Below are 19,899 nucleotides of genomic sequence, written 5' to 3'. Positions count from 1 at the left end.
ACCCAGAAGTGTTCACTGACAGTCAGTTTGGGGCTGCAGCTGAGCAGCACTGGCTCATTTTGGAACCTGGTAAGAAGAGGCATAACATGACCTACCTGAATGATGAAAGCTCCAAAGCCAGACAGTCCAGAGGGCAAGGCCAGGAAATGAGTAAAGCAAGAAACATTTCTGTACCTTGTGGGCCCAATCCCAGCATCAGTCAATTCCAGTGACTGCCAGGGACTTCAATCCTTTTAAAAATGACAGGATCTGCACAACTGCAGATGAATAGCATTAGGAACCTGACACTGTCTTTTTAATGCACCTGGATACTGGCTGCACCTTTGCTGGTCTATAAATCAGGAGGCAAGTAGCTTTTTGACCTTCAGCCAAATTCCCACTGATGATGATCTTCCAACCCCCTGAAAGCAGAACAAGCAAAAGGCAAACCTGGCTTTCAGTATGAACTGGAGCCTGCAGTTTGCCTGGTGATGTAAATGAGTGCCTGCTTTGACTGTGACTCACTCACCCTGTCAGACAGCCCTAATGACTGGCCTGCCCTGGCTCTTCAGCAACAAGGAACTCAGAACTTCTGCCATCCGTGCACTGACTATTAAGACACTCATATCTCTGGGTCATCGACCTCCTTGCTGAGCATCAGACGCTCTCGACTCCCCCTCCAACACCTCCACTGCCACCATCCTTATTTGAGCACCTGATGAATGTTCCTGAACTTATCTTCATAACTGCCACGTGGGATGAATTTCCTCCATGTTCATCATAAAGCAATGATGGGACAGTAAAGGCCAGATTTTTTTAAATGGAATTTGGTTCGAGTTCATGTGAGTTTCAATAAAGCTTTATTCTGAGCTCACAAGCCTTGATTTTGCTTAGTGCTCCTGGAGCTGTCAGAGTTCAGGCCATGCAAGAGTGCCAAGTTTCACACTGTTTTGCACATGAAACCATAAATCCCTGTCCAGAGCCCCAGGGGCATGAAGGGGAGGTCGCTGCTCAAAAGGTTCATGAACTTGGATAAAGTCGGGCAGGTATCAGAGTTTGTAACAATGTACTAAATTAAGTTCTCTGTAAAACTTTTTCATGGGCCAAGAATACAAAATAGCTAATAAGAACATGAAGGTTTTGCTGAATCAGGCCATTCTTAAAAAAAAAAAAAAAAAGGCAGCTTTTCCATATTTTGTTCTTTATCTTTTTTCAGTTAATTCACTGCATTATTTTCCCTTGGAAAATTCAGAGGCATTATTCTTTAAGGTCATAAAGCAGTTGATATTCTGCAAAATCTTTACAGGTGATATTTGCTTGTACATAATACAAAGTAATAATTTGACAGTATTTCTTACCTGCTCACTTTCAGTAAAAAATTAAATCCAAGTAACAGGAAAATTTTTAGAAATTGCAGCTACCAACTCAAATTCTTTACAGTTCTTGATTGTTAGTTTTCAGTGAAAACCACAACCAGAGTTTTCACTGTGTCATTCCTCTGAAGTTTTAGAGCAAAATTTGCCAGTGAACATTCAGAATGCTCAGAATACAGAATTTAGAATAAAACTGAGGAATAGTTGGTCACCTGTCCTGCAAGCACACAGAGAGCACAGTAAAGAAGTCCTTGGCTCATGGTTGCTTTGAATACCAAATTTCAAGGGGAAAGCATACCTTGATGGGCAGATTGGAGAGTTAGTTATGATAAATAACAAGTTACTCCAATGGGAAAGTCAGATTTTCCTGTTTACAGAGCAGGCATTATGAGAAGTCAATGGACAGAGGAGTGGAAATGACTCTGGTTTGATTCATACCAAAGTCACGGATGCGACTGATTCCATGGAAGCTCTTTGGAGCAGCAGCCATCTCTTTCCTTCATATTTAAATATGAAACCTCATTTCACCATATATTTGCCACAGACATATCAATAAGTTTCGTAACAAGCAGGATGAGATGTTGTGACAGCAACACTTGAGTGTTTTGCAGGCAGTTTACAAAGCCCTTTACTCACTGGGTGATGGCCATCCCAGGCCAGTGAGGAACCCAGTCCCAGGGCCTTGGAAACATTTCTCTACCCTGGCAGACATTCTTTTGGCAAAAGCAGTCCCCTCTGGACAGGTATGTCCCTGAGATTCATCACTGGGCTCTGGGAGCAGCACCAACAGTTGCTGAGCACACGTTTCCCTCTCCTGCCTGCCTAGCACACACAACTGACATGACTAAAGAATAGGGAAAAAATGTAAAATCTGAAGGAACCTTTAATCTCTTCAGTTAAAAAGAAAAAAAAAAATGCAACCACTTACTAATGGAATGTTAAGATTGTGTATTAAACCCACAAAAGTCAGAAAAGGAAGGAATTAAAGACTCCCTTGGCTCTTTTAACCCTTCCCTCTGCCTGTGTGCAATCCAGGCTTTTCATTGCAGTCACATAACACCAGGCAAAGGGACATAACCATAGGTGATGTTAAAGGGGGAGCAGGGCTTGTTATGAAGCACAGAAATGGAAATGTTAATAACTACTCACTTTATCTTGTAAAAGTTTAAGGTTCACGATTAAAGAATGGCAAGACACGAAAGAAAGAGCAGCATGTTGTTATGGAAGTAAATGAAATATTGAAGAAATGAGCTGTTCCTCTCCGTAAATATTTTGGTTGCAGTGGTATTTATCTCCCATGAACTAAAATGAAGGTAATATATCAGAGGAAGTCTGCCCACATGTAACAGGCTGTTTGTCCTGCACAGAACACCCATATCTGAATTCAAAACCCACTCCTGCAAAACTCAACATGCTCCCCCTCATTAAGCTTGGAAGTTCTGTATCTGTTGCATTCTGAGTAGCTGCACACTTCCCAATCCTTAATGCACACATCCCAATCCCTAACACACACATCCCAATCCTTAACACACACATCCTCTTCATGAGCAAGGAAATATTATTATCCTGGTTTTACAAATGAGAATTCTAGGCACAGAGAGATTAAAGCTGAGCATTTCAAAGCATCCCAGTTAATTAAAATGACTGGAAAATGGGTGTCCAAATTGTTTAGATACCTTTGAAGTCTCAGAATAATTATATTGCTCAAGGTCACACAGGGAGTTTATGGCTGACCCACAACTTGAACCCAGATTTCCAGCGTCCCACTCCAGCACCTTAATCACAAAGGCATCTTTGCTTTCCAATTTAATACTGGCCAGACCTGGTCCACATGCAAAGTGGTTCCCAATGGATGAAACCTGTCATTATGCCATATAATGTAGCCATCTATCTCTACCCTACAGGATAAACAGCAGTGCATTTAGGCATCTCCAAGTTCTTCAAGGTACATATCATTACAAAACACTTGGGAGGCAGGAAGAGCTATTTGAGAATTAGCACACAAGGACAGCGAGGGACTTTTCCAATGGCACATGGCTGAGCAGTTTGCTGTTTCTCCTGTCCTCAGTCTGGTGGCCTCATTCCTCTTTTTCCTGATGCAGTGTTTGACCAGCAGCATTTCCTGTTAAACAGTTTTACCAACCAAAGCTCTCAGCCTGGCTCTGAATTCCACTGCCTTTCATGACCTGACCCACTTGACACTACAGCACCAGTGATGCTGGGTTTTGCCATCAGGCTTGGTAAACTACAGCACAAAACAAACCCTCAAAGTTACTCAGAGCAGCACAGAGACTTCAGCAACAGAGCATATGGTGGAGCAGTCCTCTCCCAAAGAAAAAAACTCAGAAAGGACCTGTTGGAGAGACCTCCCCACATAAAGCAGAATGATACCCACTGGCCTCCCATGCCTCTGGGACTGCTGCATATAAAAGGGCTGTACTTCACAAGCCAGTTTTGATATGCATTAAAAAACCTGGTCCCAATTTCTCCTGAGTATACACTCCAATTAAACACTCCTCTCATTTGGAGCTGCAAGTCAGAAAGCTGCGTTTTCCAAATGCTGATTCCTATCGTTGGCACAAAGTCTTCAGGCCTTGGTATGAACAGATGCAGTTACATGAAGCAAAACTTCCCGGATAGGATTCAGTCTTGGGTTCTCCCCAGACACACCAACACCCCCCAGGATGTGGAATGCAATGGAAGACAAAGATCAACATAAAACACACACACACCTAACACGCTGACTTTTTATCATGGAGGTTGCTAATTTCCCATGCTAAGAACAACCTTTGGAACCAAAATGAATTATGCGTCTCATTCCGAGTGCATCAAAGAGCAGACAGCCTTTTTAAAGGAGTCAAGATCACCTCAGCTGTGCTTTTGTTATCTAGCCCAAGGTTAAGGATTTGGCCTTGGGCTAACAATTGGCTCAGAAAACCAGGATCATGTAATGAGAGTTCCAGGAAGAGAGAAAAACCAAAGCTTGGTAAAGGCACACTCTTCAAAGTGTCCCAGTACTTGACCTTCTTTCCCTCCCCCCCTCAGATGAATGAGGTAAAGAAGAGAGGAACAGAGCCTGAAACCCTGAAGGAAGTACTCACATACAGGAGGAGCTGGAAAGATCTTTCCAGATTCTTCCCAGACACTCACAGAGAAAGGCCTGGCAACAAATTTTCCTCACCACTTCGATGGAAAAGGCAGCAGTAACCCACTGAGCTCAGCGGGCTCAAGGGGAGAAAGCTCTTGCAAGGGGTGACACCTGGTTTATTTTCTTTGATATAAAACAAAAGTTAAGCCGCTTCTATTTGAAAATTAAACATAAACATTAAAAAAAGGTTAAGACCCTCCAACAGGCGAGAGCTGCAGTGGCTCCCTGCCAGCAGCGTGGCCTGCTGGGTTGTAGGGAGCTCTCTGCAAAATATGGATTTTCGGGGGTTTTCTAATGGATTTTTGTTGGTTGGGTTTTTCTCTCAGTACATGCACACAGGAGACACAGACCACTTTCTTAATTGTTGCTGCTGACAAAAGCCAGAAGGCTCCACCCACGCTCCCAACACCATTTTCCCAGGGCTTGGTCCCTCTCTCCAAGGAACTGGCAGTGGGCACGCTCCAGTAAGCCAGCAGGTGTGCAGGAGCTCTCTCTAAATGACTCTGCCCTCTAGGGTACATTTAGGTTATGTTTTCAAAGATGAAAATCTTTTCATCTGCAAACCTGGGAGACTTCTTTACCCAACACGTCAAGAAGTAGTTAACAATTAACTATTTCCAAAAAAAAAAAAAAAAAGAAAAGAAAAGGCAAAAAAAAAAAAATAATCACCAGACCAGGAAATATGAATCAATTAGTCTTTGATCCTCCCCTCAGTAATAACATCTAGAACATGGGTTACTGCTAATCCTAAGTAACCAAAAACTTTAAAAATACTAGTGGTTAAGAAAAGGAGAACTTCAGTTCTCAGGGTGGAATTCTGAGGCCTCTCCCCAGAGAACGCAAAGAAATTTTCTGTTTAAGAATCTCAGGCTCCCTGGTGTCCTCACGAGATTCCAGCTTTACAGTAACCCTGCTGTAAGTCTGTACACTAAAAGCACCATAATGACACTAGATTTGTCATTTGTACAACAGGAATAAAAGAGTAACAATAATGCCAGTATTCTGCAGAACAAAAGTGCTCATTTTTTCACTTAAAGCTACTGGGCCCACCTTTTATTTACAGTGCCAGCGCTGGGAAAACATTCTTCATGAAAATGAACCAAAAAAGCCCTTAAAATGAGAATCTGCTTGTAAGTACGTTTTTTTCATTCAAAGTAAGAGAAAATGCAAGCAGAAAGGTTGTGTTAGAATTGTCCTAAAAGTAGAATAATTTAAACACAAAGCCAGAGTGATGTTTATAAGAAATAATACAAACCCTGACCATCTTCCTAATTCCTAAGGAGTCAATAACTTCTTTGGTCTTTGAAATCCCATATGAAGTTATCAATAAGTCATGAGAAAAATGCAAAAGTCAAGTTTATCATGAAATGAATCATTGTTTCTGGCTGTAAAGCAGAGGCTTTTGGTGCAGTTGTAGTCAGATAGCCCTCCCCCCTTCCTCCTCCCATCACCACTGGCCTTGCAATTAAGCTTCAATATGCCTGTGTGTATATTATTGATGTGGAAACAGCTATTTCCATCACGCCGCAGACATTCTATACTTTTGAAGTCTGTGGTTACAGAGTCATTATTCCATACAACACTTTCCCATCACTGGGGTGTGCAGAATGCCATAAAAAGTGGTTTGTGCAAGTTCCAAGCTACTGGAGTTATGTCAATGGTTACCTTAAATCCATTATTTTCTGTCCGTGGTCACCCTGCCCTCTGAGGATTTGCTTTAATAAAAAGGACTGGATTGTCTGAGAACCAAGTGAGGAGAGCTGTGCTGATTTGCAGATCTGGTGGATATTTCCATCTTTTAATCTGCATATTGTTTCCAGGATGATGATGACAGTAATAATAATAGTAGTAGTAGTAATAATAAAAAATAATAATAATAATTTGCTTCTCTTTGTAGTGAAACTGCTGGAGTTGAAGGCTCTGTTTTAATGAGACACACTGAATGAAACAGTGTCCTGCAGTGCAAGAAGTACATGTCAGCTCTCCACTGCCTTGGCATTGTAAGCCAAGCTACAGCACAATATTCATAATTTTCTTGGTGATCTCCCAGGAAAACCTTCTTAATTTAATCTCTAATGGGATTATCAGCCTCATTAAATTGTAAATCTTCCACAGTCGAGCCGTTGTGGGAACCTGAACTTTCATAATGTTATCAATTCACTGCTCTGATCTTTCTACCTGAAGTCCCCTTAGAAGCTTTTAACGCTTTGAGCTTCAAAAGCTTGTGGAGTCCTTCTCCACTTCCCTCACCTACCACTTTTTCCCATGAAAATCCCTGCCTTTTTTTGAACTAAACCCACACAGATCTGCTTCTTCCCACCGCAGCCCTGACCCAGTGGCTCTGCTCTCATGTCTGTGTGGGCAGCCAAGCACATGTTGCAGAAGCCCCAGGTGTGAAGGGCAAACCCACCTCTCAGGAGATGAGAGCCAGGCTGGCCCACTGCAGATTCCCTACCCCTGGAGAAGTCCAAGAGCTCTCAGCCTCTGTTCATCCATCGAGGGCAGCACAAGCCCAGGCAGGTATTGCAGCCAAGTGCCTTCCCAGCACTATGGAAATACAGATGCAAACGAGCTCTGGCCCTCAGACTTCCGGCAAGTTACAGACACAGTCCCTGGTGTTACGGGGTGTCTCCTGCTGCACCCAGGGGTGCAAGCCTCCAGACCTTCCCAAACTAAGATCCTGCTGGAGGCTGGGACAAACTGCCTCTGTAAAGGACACAGAACCAGGACAAAACCAGTGTACCTGCTTTTCTAAGTGACCACTGCTCAAGGCTCGCGGATGGAACGTTGCTAAATCCTGGAGGGCACTGACTCGTGACTAGATTCCAAAAAGAGAGGAAACTCCACCTTAGGAAACCATTACTGCTTGTTGCAGGCAAGGCTGTCAGGAATACAGGTAAGGAAGGATTAGTACTGGAGAGACAGGAAAGAAGTAATCTTAAAATACTTTTTGAATTCTTTTTGTGCCCAAGCAAGGCAAAAGTAGTAGACACATACAGTTACTTTGGCACACATCTGCAAAATCTCTTAGGAGAAATAAACAACAAAATTTGGAGTACAGCAGAGTAAGGTTATGTTCTGAAGGAGCTGGGACTTCTTCCTTGTATACAGTAGTCTAACAAAATAAAACACTGTTGCTTGTATCCAACACATTCCTTAGGGCAGTAACACGTACAGTCCAAGTGTCCTTCTGAACTTAGCTTCTTGTTTCTTTCCTATGTAACTGAAAACCAAAGTGGTTTGTGCCTGTAACAATCTTTAAAAATACATTTTAATGCCTTTGGCTTTTCATCATTATTTTGAGCAGCTTAAGTCAACTGGAACAAGATTTGTGGTTCTCGTGTTGTAAGATCACTGCATATCAAGCTCTCACAGCAGCAGTCTGCCCTACCAAAAGGGGTTGCCTTAATGTAAAGGAGAAGCTAAACATTCCAGATCCATAATTAGATAAATAATACTTCAGGCAAGATATGGCACCTTTAAAAGTGCCTTTTCAGTCTTGGATTTTTTCTCTGCTTGTTACTACAGAAACCATCTAGCAACCAAAATCTAACACAGACTCCACCCAAAACAGAGAAAAACAATATAGGCAGAGTAGGCTTTTTCTCCCCTTTTCCCCCCCCTTCCCCCTCCTTTTTTTTTTTTTATTTGGAAGGGTGGGTGAGTGCTAAGGAAAAGTATCTTACTGTGCAAAGGAGAGGAGCATTTTGCATGCAGTTGAAACAGTAAAGCTCTGATTACAGATGGCAGCAATGAAAGCAGGAATGAGTAATGAGCAATGAGAAATGCGTAATGCGGGATGAGGATATAATTTCCACACATCGGCTAAAGAAAGGTTTACACTCTTAAGCAATAAAAACAAACCATTAAGCCAGACCTGCACTGTCAGGAAGTATAAAACAGTTCTTGAAACTCTGCAGTTACTATACAAAAGCTTTTCATAAACTTTTGTTTCCTGATCTTCATAAAACATTAACATCAAGCTGCCATATGGCAATTAGCTGCCTCCTGAAATCAATAAAAAAACAACCAAAAAACCCCCCCAAAAATCTACAATTTAGGAATAGCTATACAATAAAATAGTGCAATAATTATCCTCCTCTAATAGTGTAGCAAAGTGGGTCTAGTATAAATGCAGTCCAGATGAGCACCTTCTCCAAAGCTGAGAGTACAATAAATCATGTTCCTCTCCAAGCCTCACGGTATGGATGTGAGATCTCAGCTGCCTGGCAGGGGGGAGCAGGTGATGGTCTGTGGCCACCCAAACCCCACAGGAGCAGGAAAGGCCTGGTGCCTGGTTGTGGTGAGCCCAGGTGAGCAGCAGAGCAGCCCCTGCTCGCTGGGAATGGGCAATGCTCTCGGGAGAGCTTACCTCAGCTGACGATCCTCCCGCGTCATTTTTTATGGTGCTGACCACAGAAGTCCAACTGAATTCTGCGCAAAAATTATCAAGCCACTCGACAAAGCTGCTACTGACTCTCAAAAGGACAAGGAGAGATGCTGATCACATTTGTGTTTAGAGAGATGCTTATCTGAAATGCACAAAGGGTGACATTATCTATCACAATCTCTGCCTAGATTATATAAGTGCCTAGAAGCAAAATGTTTAGGGGCTATAAGGTAACAAAGGCAGTTTTGCCTTCAAAATCTTTTGCTTTTCCTCCTCTTAAGAGGAAAAAAAAAAGCACATTTCTCCTTGTAGATTACTATAACACTAGTAAGTACTAAATAACTAAAGTAAGTAGTGGAGTGCTGTGGTGACAGCATACCATTAGTATTTAGCATTATTTAGCAGTCATTACCAGATTTTTAAAAGATGTCAGAAAGCCCAAACCTTTGAGAAGGTCTGTCCGATCATCAGCCCTACCTAAAAGGATTCAGGAACCCAACTCATCTCTAAGAGAATTTTCTACTACTCATCTATGAAAGTTTGTTTTGTTTCTTTTACCTTAAATCCTAAACAAAGTCTTTAGTGCAGCACTCTCAAGCCTCCAATGTAGAGAGCGAGGCTAAATGTTAAGGACTTAAAGATACATTACAAAACTGATTCTGCAGCAATGTATTGACGTGCTGAGCCTGATACAATGCATATTTCCTCCTCAAAATCAGCGTGGAACTGACGATTCTGTGACTAACACTACTCAGTTATAGAAATGCTTACGAGAGCAGGTCTCAATAGGTTTACAACTCTACATTGGCTTCACAGTGTATTTGACTAAGGATGAGAATCTTTGTCAAGAAACAGGAGGTTTAACTTTGCAAGGAATGCAGCATCACGCCATGACCAGCTACTGCTCATGCATAGACAAGTGCCACAGCCAATTTTTTGGAAACAAGATTAGCACCAACGTGTTCTCATGCCTTACAGGACAAGTCAAGCAGTCACCACTCTGTGAAAAGCCTCCCTCAGACTCGTTACACATGAAGGAGCTGTGAAACTTGAGCCTTGTAACACCGGAGTTGAGGATCTGGTTGGGAGTGCTGTGGGTTCTTTACAGTTTTCAGCGGGTTTGGGATCATACCTTCCCTGCTCATCATCACATTTTCAGCACTTTACACCCAGCTTTCGCAGGCTTAGGTTTTACAGTGCACTAACACAGCTGGGACTTGACTGGCACAGCCACACACCACAATGAACAAATTCTCACATCCTGGGCCCGACGCCCTTGCCAAAGCAACAGCCATAAACTCATCCATCACCAGGAAAGGTGGAAGCAAGCAAAAGGCAAACTAAACTTCCCCACTAAAAATATTAGCCACAAGAAAAACCACCTGGAGGTTGTCCACTCAGTCAACTCATGGGCTACTACATAGTATCAGCATGACCAACATCAGCTACCTCTCAAAAACAAGCAGAGCCAAACTGCAGAGTGGTGGACTGTTCTCTAATAGTTGTTGAAAATACTGCTGGTACGAAGAAATACATAAGTTTTTATCTCGCCACAGCAGCTTACAGTCTAAGGTATTTTTAAGCTCACAAGATAAAAAGTGGAGGCAGCCAACAGGAATTCAGATTTTCTCTCCTATCCTCTGTACCCACTGATTTTTGTGATGATTATTAGCAGTAGAGAGCTGTTCTACAAGAAGACCTGCTGATCAAGTTAGCCTTTCTGATCATCTCATCTATTTAGTACCTTCGCTGCAGCCCAGATGATTCTGGTAAAAAAAACAAAACTGAAAGATTCTGGGGAGAGTCATGAGAAAGAAAAGGGTTTTGTTAATAAGAAGTAAGAGGCCCAAATCAGAGATCCCCAGAGCTGCCTTAGAGAGGTCTCTAAAGGGCCCATTGCACACATGGCTTTAGGACTTGCTGCCTCAGTTCACCAAACCCAGAAGTGGATCCACACCAGAGCTCAAGGGGACGACCAAGGAGCCCATTTAAGCCACTTTCCCCCTCTGCTATTTCAGCTCAGCTTCCCCAGTGACCTGACTGCCAGACCAGGCTTGTACCACACAACATTTGATGCTGCGTTTGCCAACTGCAAATCACGCCTTTGCCCCTCACAGGAAGGATTTAAAAAGCAAAAAAGATGCAACCACAAGTTGCTCTTGTGATGGCTGCACAAGTGAACTGTTTTTTTTATAGGCTGGACTTTTCAGAAAGAAATATCAGAGTTCTATGATTTATTATCTGCAATAGATTTAAACATTCGAGAAGGAAAAAAAAAAAGTTTCAAACACAAAACCCTGGAAACGAAGAGATGCTGATCTGCCAAAGAGCAAACCCATCAGCTGAGGTTAGAGAGGAAGCTGCACATGACAAGAGCTCACTGTATGCAGGGCAAAAATTGCAGATTAATTTCACTATAACACTCCACAGAAGTGAGCTCTCCTCTGAGGTGAGGAAGTATGCAATGCTTTTCCAACTGTTAAAGACAAGGGCTGGTACAAATAAGGTTAAGTATCTCTCTTTAGCATAGATAATCACAGAAAAAAAGGATGACATTTTAGCTTTTATTATTTTGTATTTGGCCAGGACTTTTAAAGGAAGGACTTTTAAAGGAAACATCAAACATTCACTTTTCTGTAGGTCTAGAAAGGATTCAGACTTCCCCCACCCCCGCCTCCCATAGGATTTCTATTGGCCCTTCTTATATTCACGCTGCAAATTAGTTGGGAATAGCAGTATTTATACTAGATCAGCAACGTCTGGTTCTTATCCAAATGTTCCACCTAAAGAGGATGCCAGTTCTCATGGATTGGACAGCCCACCCTGCAGCATTCCTGAGAATTGTACAATATAATCTTGAAAGTCAGCAGAGTGGATTATCCACTTTTTTCTGGACTTGAACTTGTGACCTTAACAGTAGCACAGCAGAAAGCAAATGTGCTATGCACTTTGCCATAGTAACCTTCCATGTATTCTTTTCAACTTAAATACACACAATTGAAACAGCTACAATTTTGGAAAATTATGTACAAACCCTATATTTTTTTCTTTTTTGATTACATATAAATACAAATTAGCTATTCTTCTAAAAAGTGGTTATAATAGTAAATAAATACAAAATAAGAATCTGACCATTATACTTCATGTGCTGGGGTTAAACCCATATAAAATGTACAACTAAAATACATTTAAAATCTTTAAAGGAATATTTCTCTGATTAAAATATTTGTTTTCCCAACTTTTTCGTAGACATAAATATATTTTCAAAATAGTTGTGTTTTTTTTTCTTTCCATTTCATTACATAAATAAAGTCTTCATTGGGAAATATTAAAGTGTCAGCTATTTCTTTTTTCTTTTTTTTTTTTTGCATTTGTCTAATATATTTGCTGTGTCAGCGGCACCCACAACCCTCCACGACCATATCTTGGTAGTTCTTTAATACAACTTTTTCATTTTCATCAAGGTAGAGCATGGAAATAGCACTCAGTTCTGTCGGCACACAGCAAGCCTTGGGGATTTTGGAATTCACTGAATTGACCAAAGTCTGAACAATGGCATGGTTTGTTGAGTTTAGATGGTCTGCCAGTGGAAAAGGACATTCCCCATGGCAGTAAAAGGCACTATACCCCGGCGGGGCCACAATCCAGTCATTCCACCCCACATCATTGAAGTCCACATATAACGGATGCCTTTTGCAACTGTATTTGTGGCGTTTACGCTGTTTGTGTTTCGCTTGACGCTTTTCTCTTTTATGGAGCGGGTGTCCCTTGCCATCATGCCCAAACGTTACTAACAATGGCCTGAGCTGAGACCAGCTATCTTCATCCTGATGTAAAGACCTGCTAATCCTAACGTGCCTCTTGGAGGCACTGTTCTCTTTGTCCAAGTGAACCACCTCTACCACAAACCCATGATTAGGTTGTCCATGTGCAATCCACCTCAAAACAGCGGGCGTTACATCAAAACTTTCCCATTTACTTGCATTATGATGCACCAACCTGGTGTCCAAAAGTCTTGTGACAGGGTCCTTAGAGGTGGCTGTGGCTGGCTTTATAATTTCATAAATATTAATACGGTGATGGTAGCTGCTGTTGTTCTCAAAGGCTCCGTGCACCTGTTGCCGAAAAATCTGGAGTTCAGCTGAGGTGATAGACTCCTCGGTAGGGATGGAAGTTAAATTAAAGAAGAAACGCCGTGATGTTTTCCCACTCGTTTCTGGCAGTTCTTCCAAAACTTCTAATGTGATTAAACAGGGAAAATAAAAAAAAATTAATAAAAAAAAAAAAAGAGAGAAAAAAGGAAAAAAATCAGGAACTGAGACAAGCAACCAAACCCCCTCAAGACAAGCTGCTGTTGGCAGCCTCCAAATGACAGCTAACACATGTGGCACACAAGATCTGAAAGACTTTCCAGCAGAAAATATCGTCACCCTTGTCTTTCTGTTTGTTTTACAAGCACATATAGCATCAAGTCAAAAATGCTTCATTCATTGTTACACATTTGGATTGAATACTGGTGCCCTTTGCGTTCCACGTGCTTATCATAAGTGGGAAGAAATTTTGAATTAATTTGGAATTCAAGGATGGGGAGAGAAAACCCAAGCCCTATAGTTAGTGGGGAACCATTAAGAACAGTTGAGGACTTTGGGTAACTATTGCATTTCTGCTTTTTTCAAGAATACAGCTCTAACATCAATCCCTTAAACTCTATTCTGAAAAACATTACTCTGCAATTTAGGTGACTTACAAAGCTAAACTTATGGATTTTTGTATCTTTAGTTAGAGACTGTGAACTCAGCATCTGTAATGGTACTTTACAAAGTACACCCTAGTATTTACCCAAAAGGGCCATAAAGAACAGCAGGAAGATTCAATTACTAAAAAAAAAAGAGGTGGATGGTAAAGGGATAACGAAAGTCACCTCCAAACAACAAGTTTTCAAAACCACCACAAACAAAAATTCAAGAAAGTCACTAAACCCCAGGCCATTCTCACTTTTGAGTCAACAAATTACTGAATGGAGCTCCAGAGGGAGTAAAACATACCTAGGGCTGCTAAGAAGTACATTGTTGCTACAGACATTGAAGAAATTAGAAGTATTTGCCAAAACAAAGCTCCCTCAAGTCATGGTTTTTAATTATGGTGCTAAGCATGCTGGAGAAAAGAAAAAAAAAAAAAATCGCTTTCTAAGGGGAAGGCATAACTGCTGTCAGCAGTTCTCAGTCATGCAACCATTCCCCATTGAATCCACTACAACTTTTTGCATAAGGTAAGACTCAGTCTTAGTATTTCAGGACCAGACCAACATCTGTAAATATGCAGGTGTCTTGAATGGTCACTAGACAAACTTACGCTTTCAAGAAGCCACTAATAAAGAGTGAGAACTCAGTGAGAAAATGGGAGCCACGCTTTCTAAACTTTGTGAAAGTTACAAAATTGCTTTCCTAACAAAACCAGCCCTTGCTGTAACGGTACGACTACTTCAAACTGCAGATTTTTACATTTGCCTAAACATTATCAACTTTGCCCTTTCAGCTCTTCTCTGGGTCAGCCCCTTGCCTACCATACTTGGGTTTAATGGGAATGACCCACACACTGGCTTCTCCCCATTTACTGCCAGGTGTTTACTTCCCATGCAGGGAAACACTGAAGAGGAGAGGTTAGATTTCATCATTCATCTCCTTTCCCGCGACAAGGCTTTCCATTAAACAGCACATCCACTTCTCCAAGGCCACCTCCTTCATCCATCAGAAACTGAAATACTAATGGATTTCTTTTCTTGACACAGTTTCATGCTAAAAGCATGGGAAAACTGCATTTTCATTACTTTTGCAGCGGGGCCACTGCATGCCAACACCGGAGGCCAGCAGCCAGGAACAATTACAACCTGGGGAAACGTTTCCCAAAAAGCACGTGAGCGACACGTGCCCCACCAGCTCCGCGGGCCTACCCGTGCCGTGGCTGATGCCACAGCCACTATTTTGGCTACAAGAGCCAGAAAACGCACCCAAATGCTGAGTAGGGCCGTTTCAGAGGGTCGGCTGCCTCGGTGGGCTGCAGGTGAGGAGGGGCTGCAGAGGTGCTGCTGAAGGCACCGCAGATGAGAGCCAAACCCCGGGGAGCCGTGGCGTGAGTCCGGCTACATCGCTCCTCGACGGCAGCGCCGGAGGAGGTCGCGATTGATTGTCTCATTGATCTCTCACGGGGATTAGATAAGGATTAGAAACCTCCGCAGCGGCCCGGCTCAGCCGCGCATTAAGGAGCCTTTGCTGCTTTCCAGCCTCGCAGGAGAGCGGCGCTCTGTGGGAACGCTTAACGCGGAGCGGGTTTAGCGGGAAAAGCCAATAAACGGGAGCGCCCCGTCGGGCGGAGGGTGGGGAGAAGGGAGGCAAAAGCTCCTCAGCAGAGAACGTCGGGCATCGCGCCCGTCCCGGAGCGCCCGTGCCCCGCGCGAACCCCGCGGTACCGGCGGGAGGAATCCGCCCCCCGCTCCTCCTCCAGCCCTGCCCTGCCCTCCGCTCCCGCAGCCCGCCGAGCCCTGGCCCGCCCGTACCTTCGTGGTGGAAGCTGCGGACGGTGTTGGCGCGGCTCGCCGCCCGCTCCAGCGGGAAGCCGAGCGCCGGCGGCTGCCCCAGCTGCTGCCCCGCGTGCAGGCGGTAGAGATCCAGCATGTAGGGCGGGATGACGACGTCCTTGCCGGGGCTGGGCCGCCGCTTCAGCCCGAACATGTGGAGCAGGCGCAGCTCGAACTCGCTGAGCAGGTCCTCGGGGCGCTGCGCGGCCGAGGCGGCGCGGCCCGGCTCGATGAAGCGCCGCCGACCCACCTCCGGCATGAGCCCGGCCGCGCCGCCCAGCAGCGCCTGGCACAGCAGCAGCGCCAGGAGGGAGCGGGTCACGGCAACCATGATCAACCTGCGCGGAGGAGGAGGAGGAGGCGATGGGAGCCAGTCAGCGCGGACACCGCGCCGGGGGAGGGGGGGGACGGGCGGGCTCGGTCCGCAGGTGGGACCCAGCCCGGCGCCGGGCCATGGCCGGCGGAGCCCCCCCAGGGGCCGCTTCAGGTGCGCGGCGGCACCGAAAGCCCCGTGGCAGGAGATCAAAGCGAGCGCGGCGGCCGGGCCGGGCCGGGGAGCGGAGCGGAGCGGGGCGCTCCGCAACAAAGGAGCGCGGAGGTGAAGGGGAGGAGGGGGCGCAGGTGTGCCCCGGGCCGGGCCCGGCACCGCTCCGCCGGCAGGGGAAGGGGCGGCTGCCCAGCCCAGCAAAGCGACCTCCCCGCTGCGCTCCCGTCCCGACCCCCGGGCTCCCCCCCGACGCCCCGCCGAGCCGAGCCGCGGGGGCTCGGGGCCGGCTCCGCTCCTCCCGCGGCGGGGCAGCGGCTTCCCCCAACGGAGGGAAAAGGAAAGTTATTTTCCCTCCGTGGAGTGAAAAAAGGGGAAGGAGGAAAGTAAAAATCCTGCTACGTCCTCAGCCAAACCCACAGGCCGATATTCTCCCCCTTGAAAATCTGGGCTGGATTATTATAATAACAATAATAGTAGTTATGATTAGTGTCCCGTCCCCCCTCTCTCTTCCAGAGCGCTAGCACCTCCGCCGTGGCCCACGGAGTCATCCTGCGGAGAAGGCTTTCAGCGGATCTGCGACCGCCGGAGCTATACCTGTGTGCAGCAGCAGGGGTTGTGTCTGCAGGAGGGTGTTCTGCTCTCGGGGTGTTTTTCCCGCATCACTTGGTGTTACTCCAAACTTCGCTGCTGCTCCTCTACAGCTGCCGAGCAGAAAACAGAAGTTCCCTGAAGTACAGTCCGACTCGGAAACATACTTTTAGCAGCTGGTTGAGGAGGCAGGAAGGCAAGTCCCGGCCAGGGAAAAGGCTTCTCCCTTTTAAAAGCAGCGATCGAAAAGTTGTTGCTTCTTCTTTTTCTTCCTCCTCCTCCTCCTCCTCGACTGTGTGCGTGTGCCTGCCCGTGAATGGGTCCCTACGTGTCTACGGAGTTAAAACGCTCCTTTTAAAAAATGTCCTTTGCATCACGCTTATCAGACAGATGGTCATTTACCGAGATTCCCGCAGCAACATCAAGATGAAGTTTGACTTGTGTCCGCTCCCTTAAAAAAGAAAGGAAAAAGGAGGGAGGAGGGTAAATAAAAGGGGGAAAAAAAAAAAAAAAAGGGTGGGGAGCCGCCCGCCGCCGTCCCGCGTGGAGCGGCCGTGTTAGGGCAGCACGCCGGGCTCCCCGCCGGCCCCGCACCGCACCATGGCCGGGGGTGGCCGCCCGCCGCCGCCGCCGGGGCTTTTTGTTGCGCGGCGATGTCACGACCCCGGAGGCTCGGGGGCCCGCGCCAATCACAGCCGCCCTGTGGGAGCGGGCTGCGGCCCCGCACGGCTTTTAAAGGAGACGCCGCCTCCCTCCCTCGCTCTTTCCCTCCCTCCTCCCTCGCCCGCTCCCTCCCTCGCCGCGGCTGCCGCCCGCGCCCGGGTCGCAGTGCCGCCGGGGCGAGAGATGGGGCGGGCGGCTGTCCCGTTAAACCGCGGTACCGGCGGCTGATCCGATGCGGGAAGACCCCCAGCCGGGCCGGTCCCTTGCCCCGCTCCGTGCGGCCGTGCCGGAACGGGACGCGGGACCGGGCCGGGTCGAACAATGACTCATTGTAGAGCCCCGAGTGCTCCGCCGCCGCAAATCGGATTAGCGCCGTGCCCCGGACTGCCGGGGTGATAAGGTGTGAAGGTCACGTAAGGTACCGGGAGAATCCCGGTGCTTTAAAGCCACTTTAAGTACATATATCTCCTTATTTATTATTCTCCCTTCGCCGGCGCGCGGAGCCCGCTGCCCGAGCGGGGGACGAAGGCTGGAAACCCGGGGGGTTTCCTTGCTCTCTCGTCCCCTCAAGAGAAGCGCCCGGGCTCGGGAGGAGCCTCCTCCCGCAGCGCTGCTGCGGCGCGCCCGATGCGGGCTCAGCCCCGGGCGGGCGGCGGAGGGTTGGGTTGAGTTGGGTGGTTGTTTTTTTTTTTAAGATGTGGCTGCCCTCCAGTGGTGGAACGGCGGCGGATCGCCGGCCCCGGCACGGCAACCTCGGCACAAACCGCCCGCTGCCACCCCGCACCTGCCCGGGGCTGAGCCGCGCTCCCCGCGGGGCCGGGCCCTCCCGTGCCCACGCCGGTGCTCCCCGGGCTGCAGCCCCGACCGCCCGCGGTGGGCCTGGCATCGCACAGCGGTAGCATGGGTGAAGAAGGCGGGTCCTGCTCGCTGGGATCTGGCTTCTAATCCTAGCTGCATCCCTCGCTCCCTTTCCTGATATTGCAAATATCCCGATACAGTGGGTAGCTCAGTGGGGACGCGTCCCTCGCCCCATCCCTAGTTTGTCTGCTCGGGCTCTGCAGCAGGGCCTGGCCCTTGCAAAGGTATGCGGTACCCAGCAATTTAGGGTCCTCATCAAAGCCACAGCCATCGGCACACCGTCATTAGCCGGGGTCCTGGTGCCTTCCCGGCAAGGCGAGTGCTCTGCACTGCACCTTCTCTTCCCAATACCTCGCAGGGGCTTCATTTGCAAAAGACGCAGCCAGCCTGTGACACCCTGAATTCCAGCGGAAGAGGACTTAAAACAGTAACAACTGAGACAGCTCCATTACCAGCTTCCTCCTTCGGGAGCAGCCCTTTCCCTCCACTTTCACCCTGGGAAAACCACTGATCTGAGGCAGGAATTCAGCACATTTGAACTGGAATAATTCCTCCCGTGGACCTTCTTCCCTTGGCTTTCCTGTCACATTAGAGTGATTTCAGCTATTCTGGTGAAACATCACTGCAGGATGAGGAGCTCACCCCAGGAGTTACACACCAGAGTAATTAAAGAGCTGGTAAAACTCCTTCACACCAACAGCTCCCAACACTTGCTAACCTGATTTGCACTCATGGTGGGAGAGAGGACACAGAGTGAGGTGAAATCCTTCAGAAGTTTAGTTATTTTCCCGTTGCATTCCAGCACAGATAATGTTTAATTTTATGACTTCCTGCAAGTCTTTAGCATGAACTGAAAGTTCGTGCAGTGTGACTTCAGGGTATGCCAATTATGTAAATCAGCACTAAAATAACAATGGCAACGTAGTTTACACATCACTGACATTAAATGAGCACTTCAACTTCTAATTGCCATTCCAGTTCAATCTTAGTGGGTCATGCCAGGAAAAAGTCATTTCTTGCCTCAACACTTACTCCCTGTGCCTGGAGCATAGGCTGTACTGTATGCCCAGCTCTGCATTATCTCCAGGAGCTTTCTATATTAGGATGATGAGCCTTAGAAGGGAGAAATGTGTTTGTGGTTGTTCTGGAAGCCCACATATCCTCTGATCTGATATCAACAGGGTCTTGTAGGTTTGCCCCTCTCTGATTTCAAATATAAGTAGCCTCTCACAGTCTTTCTCTTGGCCACAAAACACATTTACCTTCTACTTTGCCATCTCTCAGTCTATCTACATCAGGAGCTGCTGGGACAGCAATTCTGCCTTCCCATCTTTTCCCTGAGGTCCCAAAAGACAACACCAAAGCACCTACAACATGTTCCCTGAATGCACTAGCACCCACACCGAAGCCTCAGCCATGCCCCACCACACAAAGATTACTCACCAAAGCAGATCTGGTTCCCTCCCAGCCTGTACCCTGGTGAATACAGGGAATAAGGCCCTCAGTATATCATCCATGAAGGTTTGGTTGTGGTTCGTGCCTCCTCACAGACTAAATACTGCCTTTGACTATTGTGCTCAGGCCTGCTGTGCTGCATCACCCCAGCACACCTGAGCTCACCAGCTGAGAAGCCTCTTCATCATGACAGAGAGCGTTAGACACAGGTGTATGTAGGTACACTGAACACAGCACTCGCTCTGCGGAGCCAAACATGTCTGAAAGTGCCCACCCAGACTTACAGCTCCTCAAATGAGCCCCTGTCCCCTTCCCACCCCTAGAGCTGTGCAGCAGCACCCAAGATAAAGAAACCAAAGCTCTACCTCCTTTGCTGGTGCTGTA

The 19,899-nt window shown here is 46.6% G+C and overlaps 1 protein-coding gene across 5 annotated transcripts in view; it reads right to left on the bottom strand.

Moving 5' to 3' along the window:
- The window catches only part of BMP2 (bone morphogenetic protein 2), a 109,314-nt gene that overhangs the window by 66,854 nt on the left and 22,561 nt on the right, over window positions 1-19,899 (bottom strand). Inside the window, exons 2-6 of one of the 5 annotated variants that reach the window (XR_010428860.1) lie at window positions 16,546-16,990; window positions 15,444-15,802; window positions 12,890-13,127; window positions 8,873-9,032; window positions 7,244-7,381 (exon numbers count right to left, since the gene is read on the bottom strand). Coding sequence is in view for 2 of the 5 variants with exons in the window: in XM_064647497.1 (XP_064503567.1) it covers window positions 12,283-13,127; window positions 15,444-15,795 (1,197 nt within the window). In the remaining 3 variants the exon portion in view is untranslated. Of the gene's footprint in view, window positions 1-7,243; window positions 7,382-8,872; window positions 9,033-11,440; window positions 13,128-15,443; window positions 15,803-16,545; window positions 17,240-19,899 lie in introns of those variants that run through there. The other 4 variants (XR_010428861.1, XR_010428859.1, XM_064647497.1 and 1 more) reach the window with 4 other exon arrangements.

Source organism: Pseudopipra pipra, chromosome 3 (genome assembly GCF_036250125.1).
Source record: "Pseudopipra pipra isolate bDixPip1 chromosome 3, bDixPip1.hap1, whole genome shotgun sequence".
Taxonomy (NCBI): Eukaryota; Metazoa; Chordata; class Aves; order Passeriformes; family Pipridae; genus Pseudopipra; species Pseudopipra pipra.
This window is presented reverse-complemented; position numbering and strand designations above follow the sequence as displayed.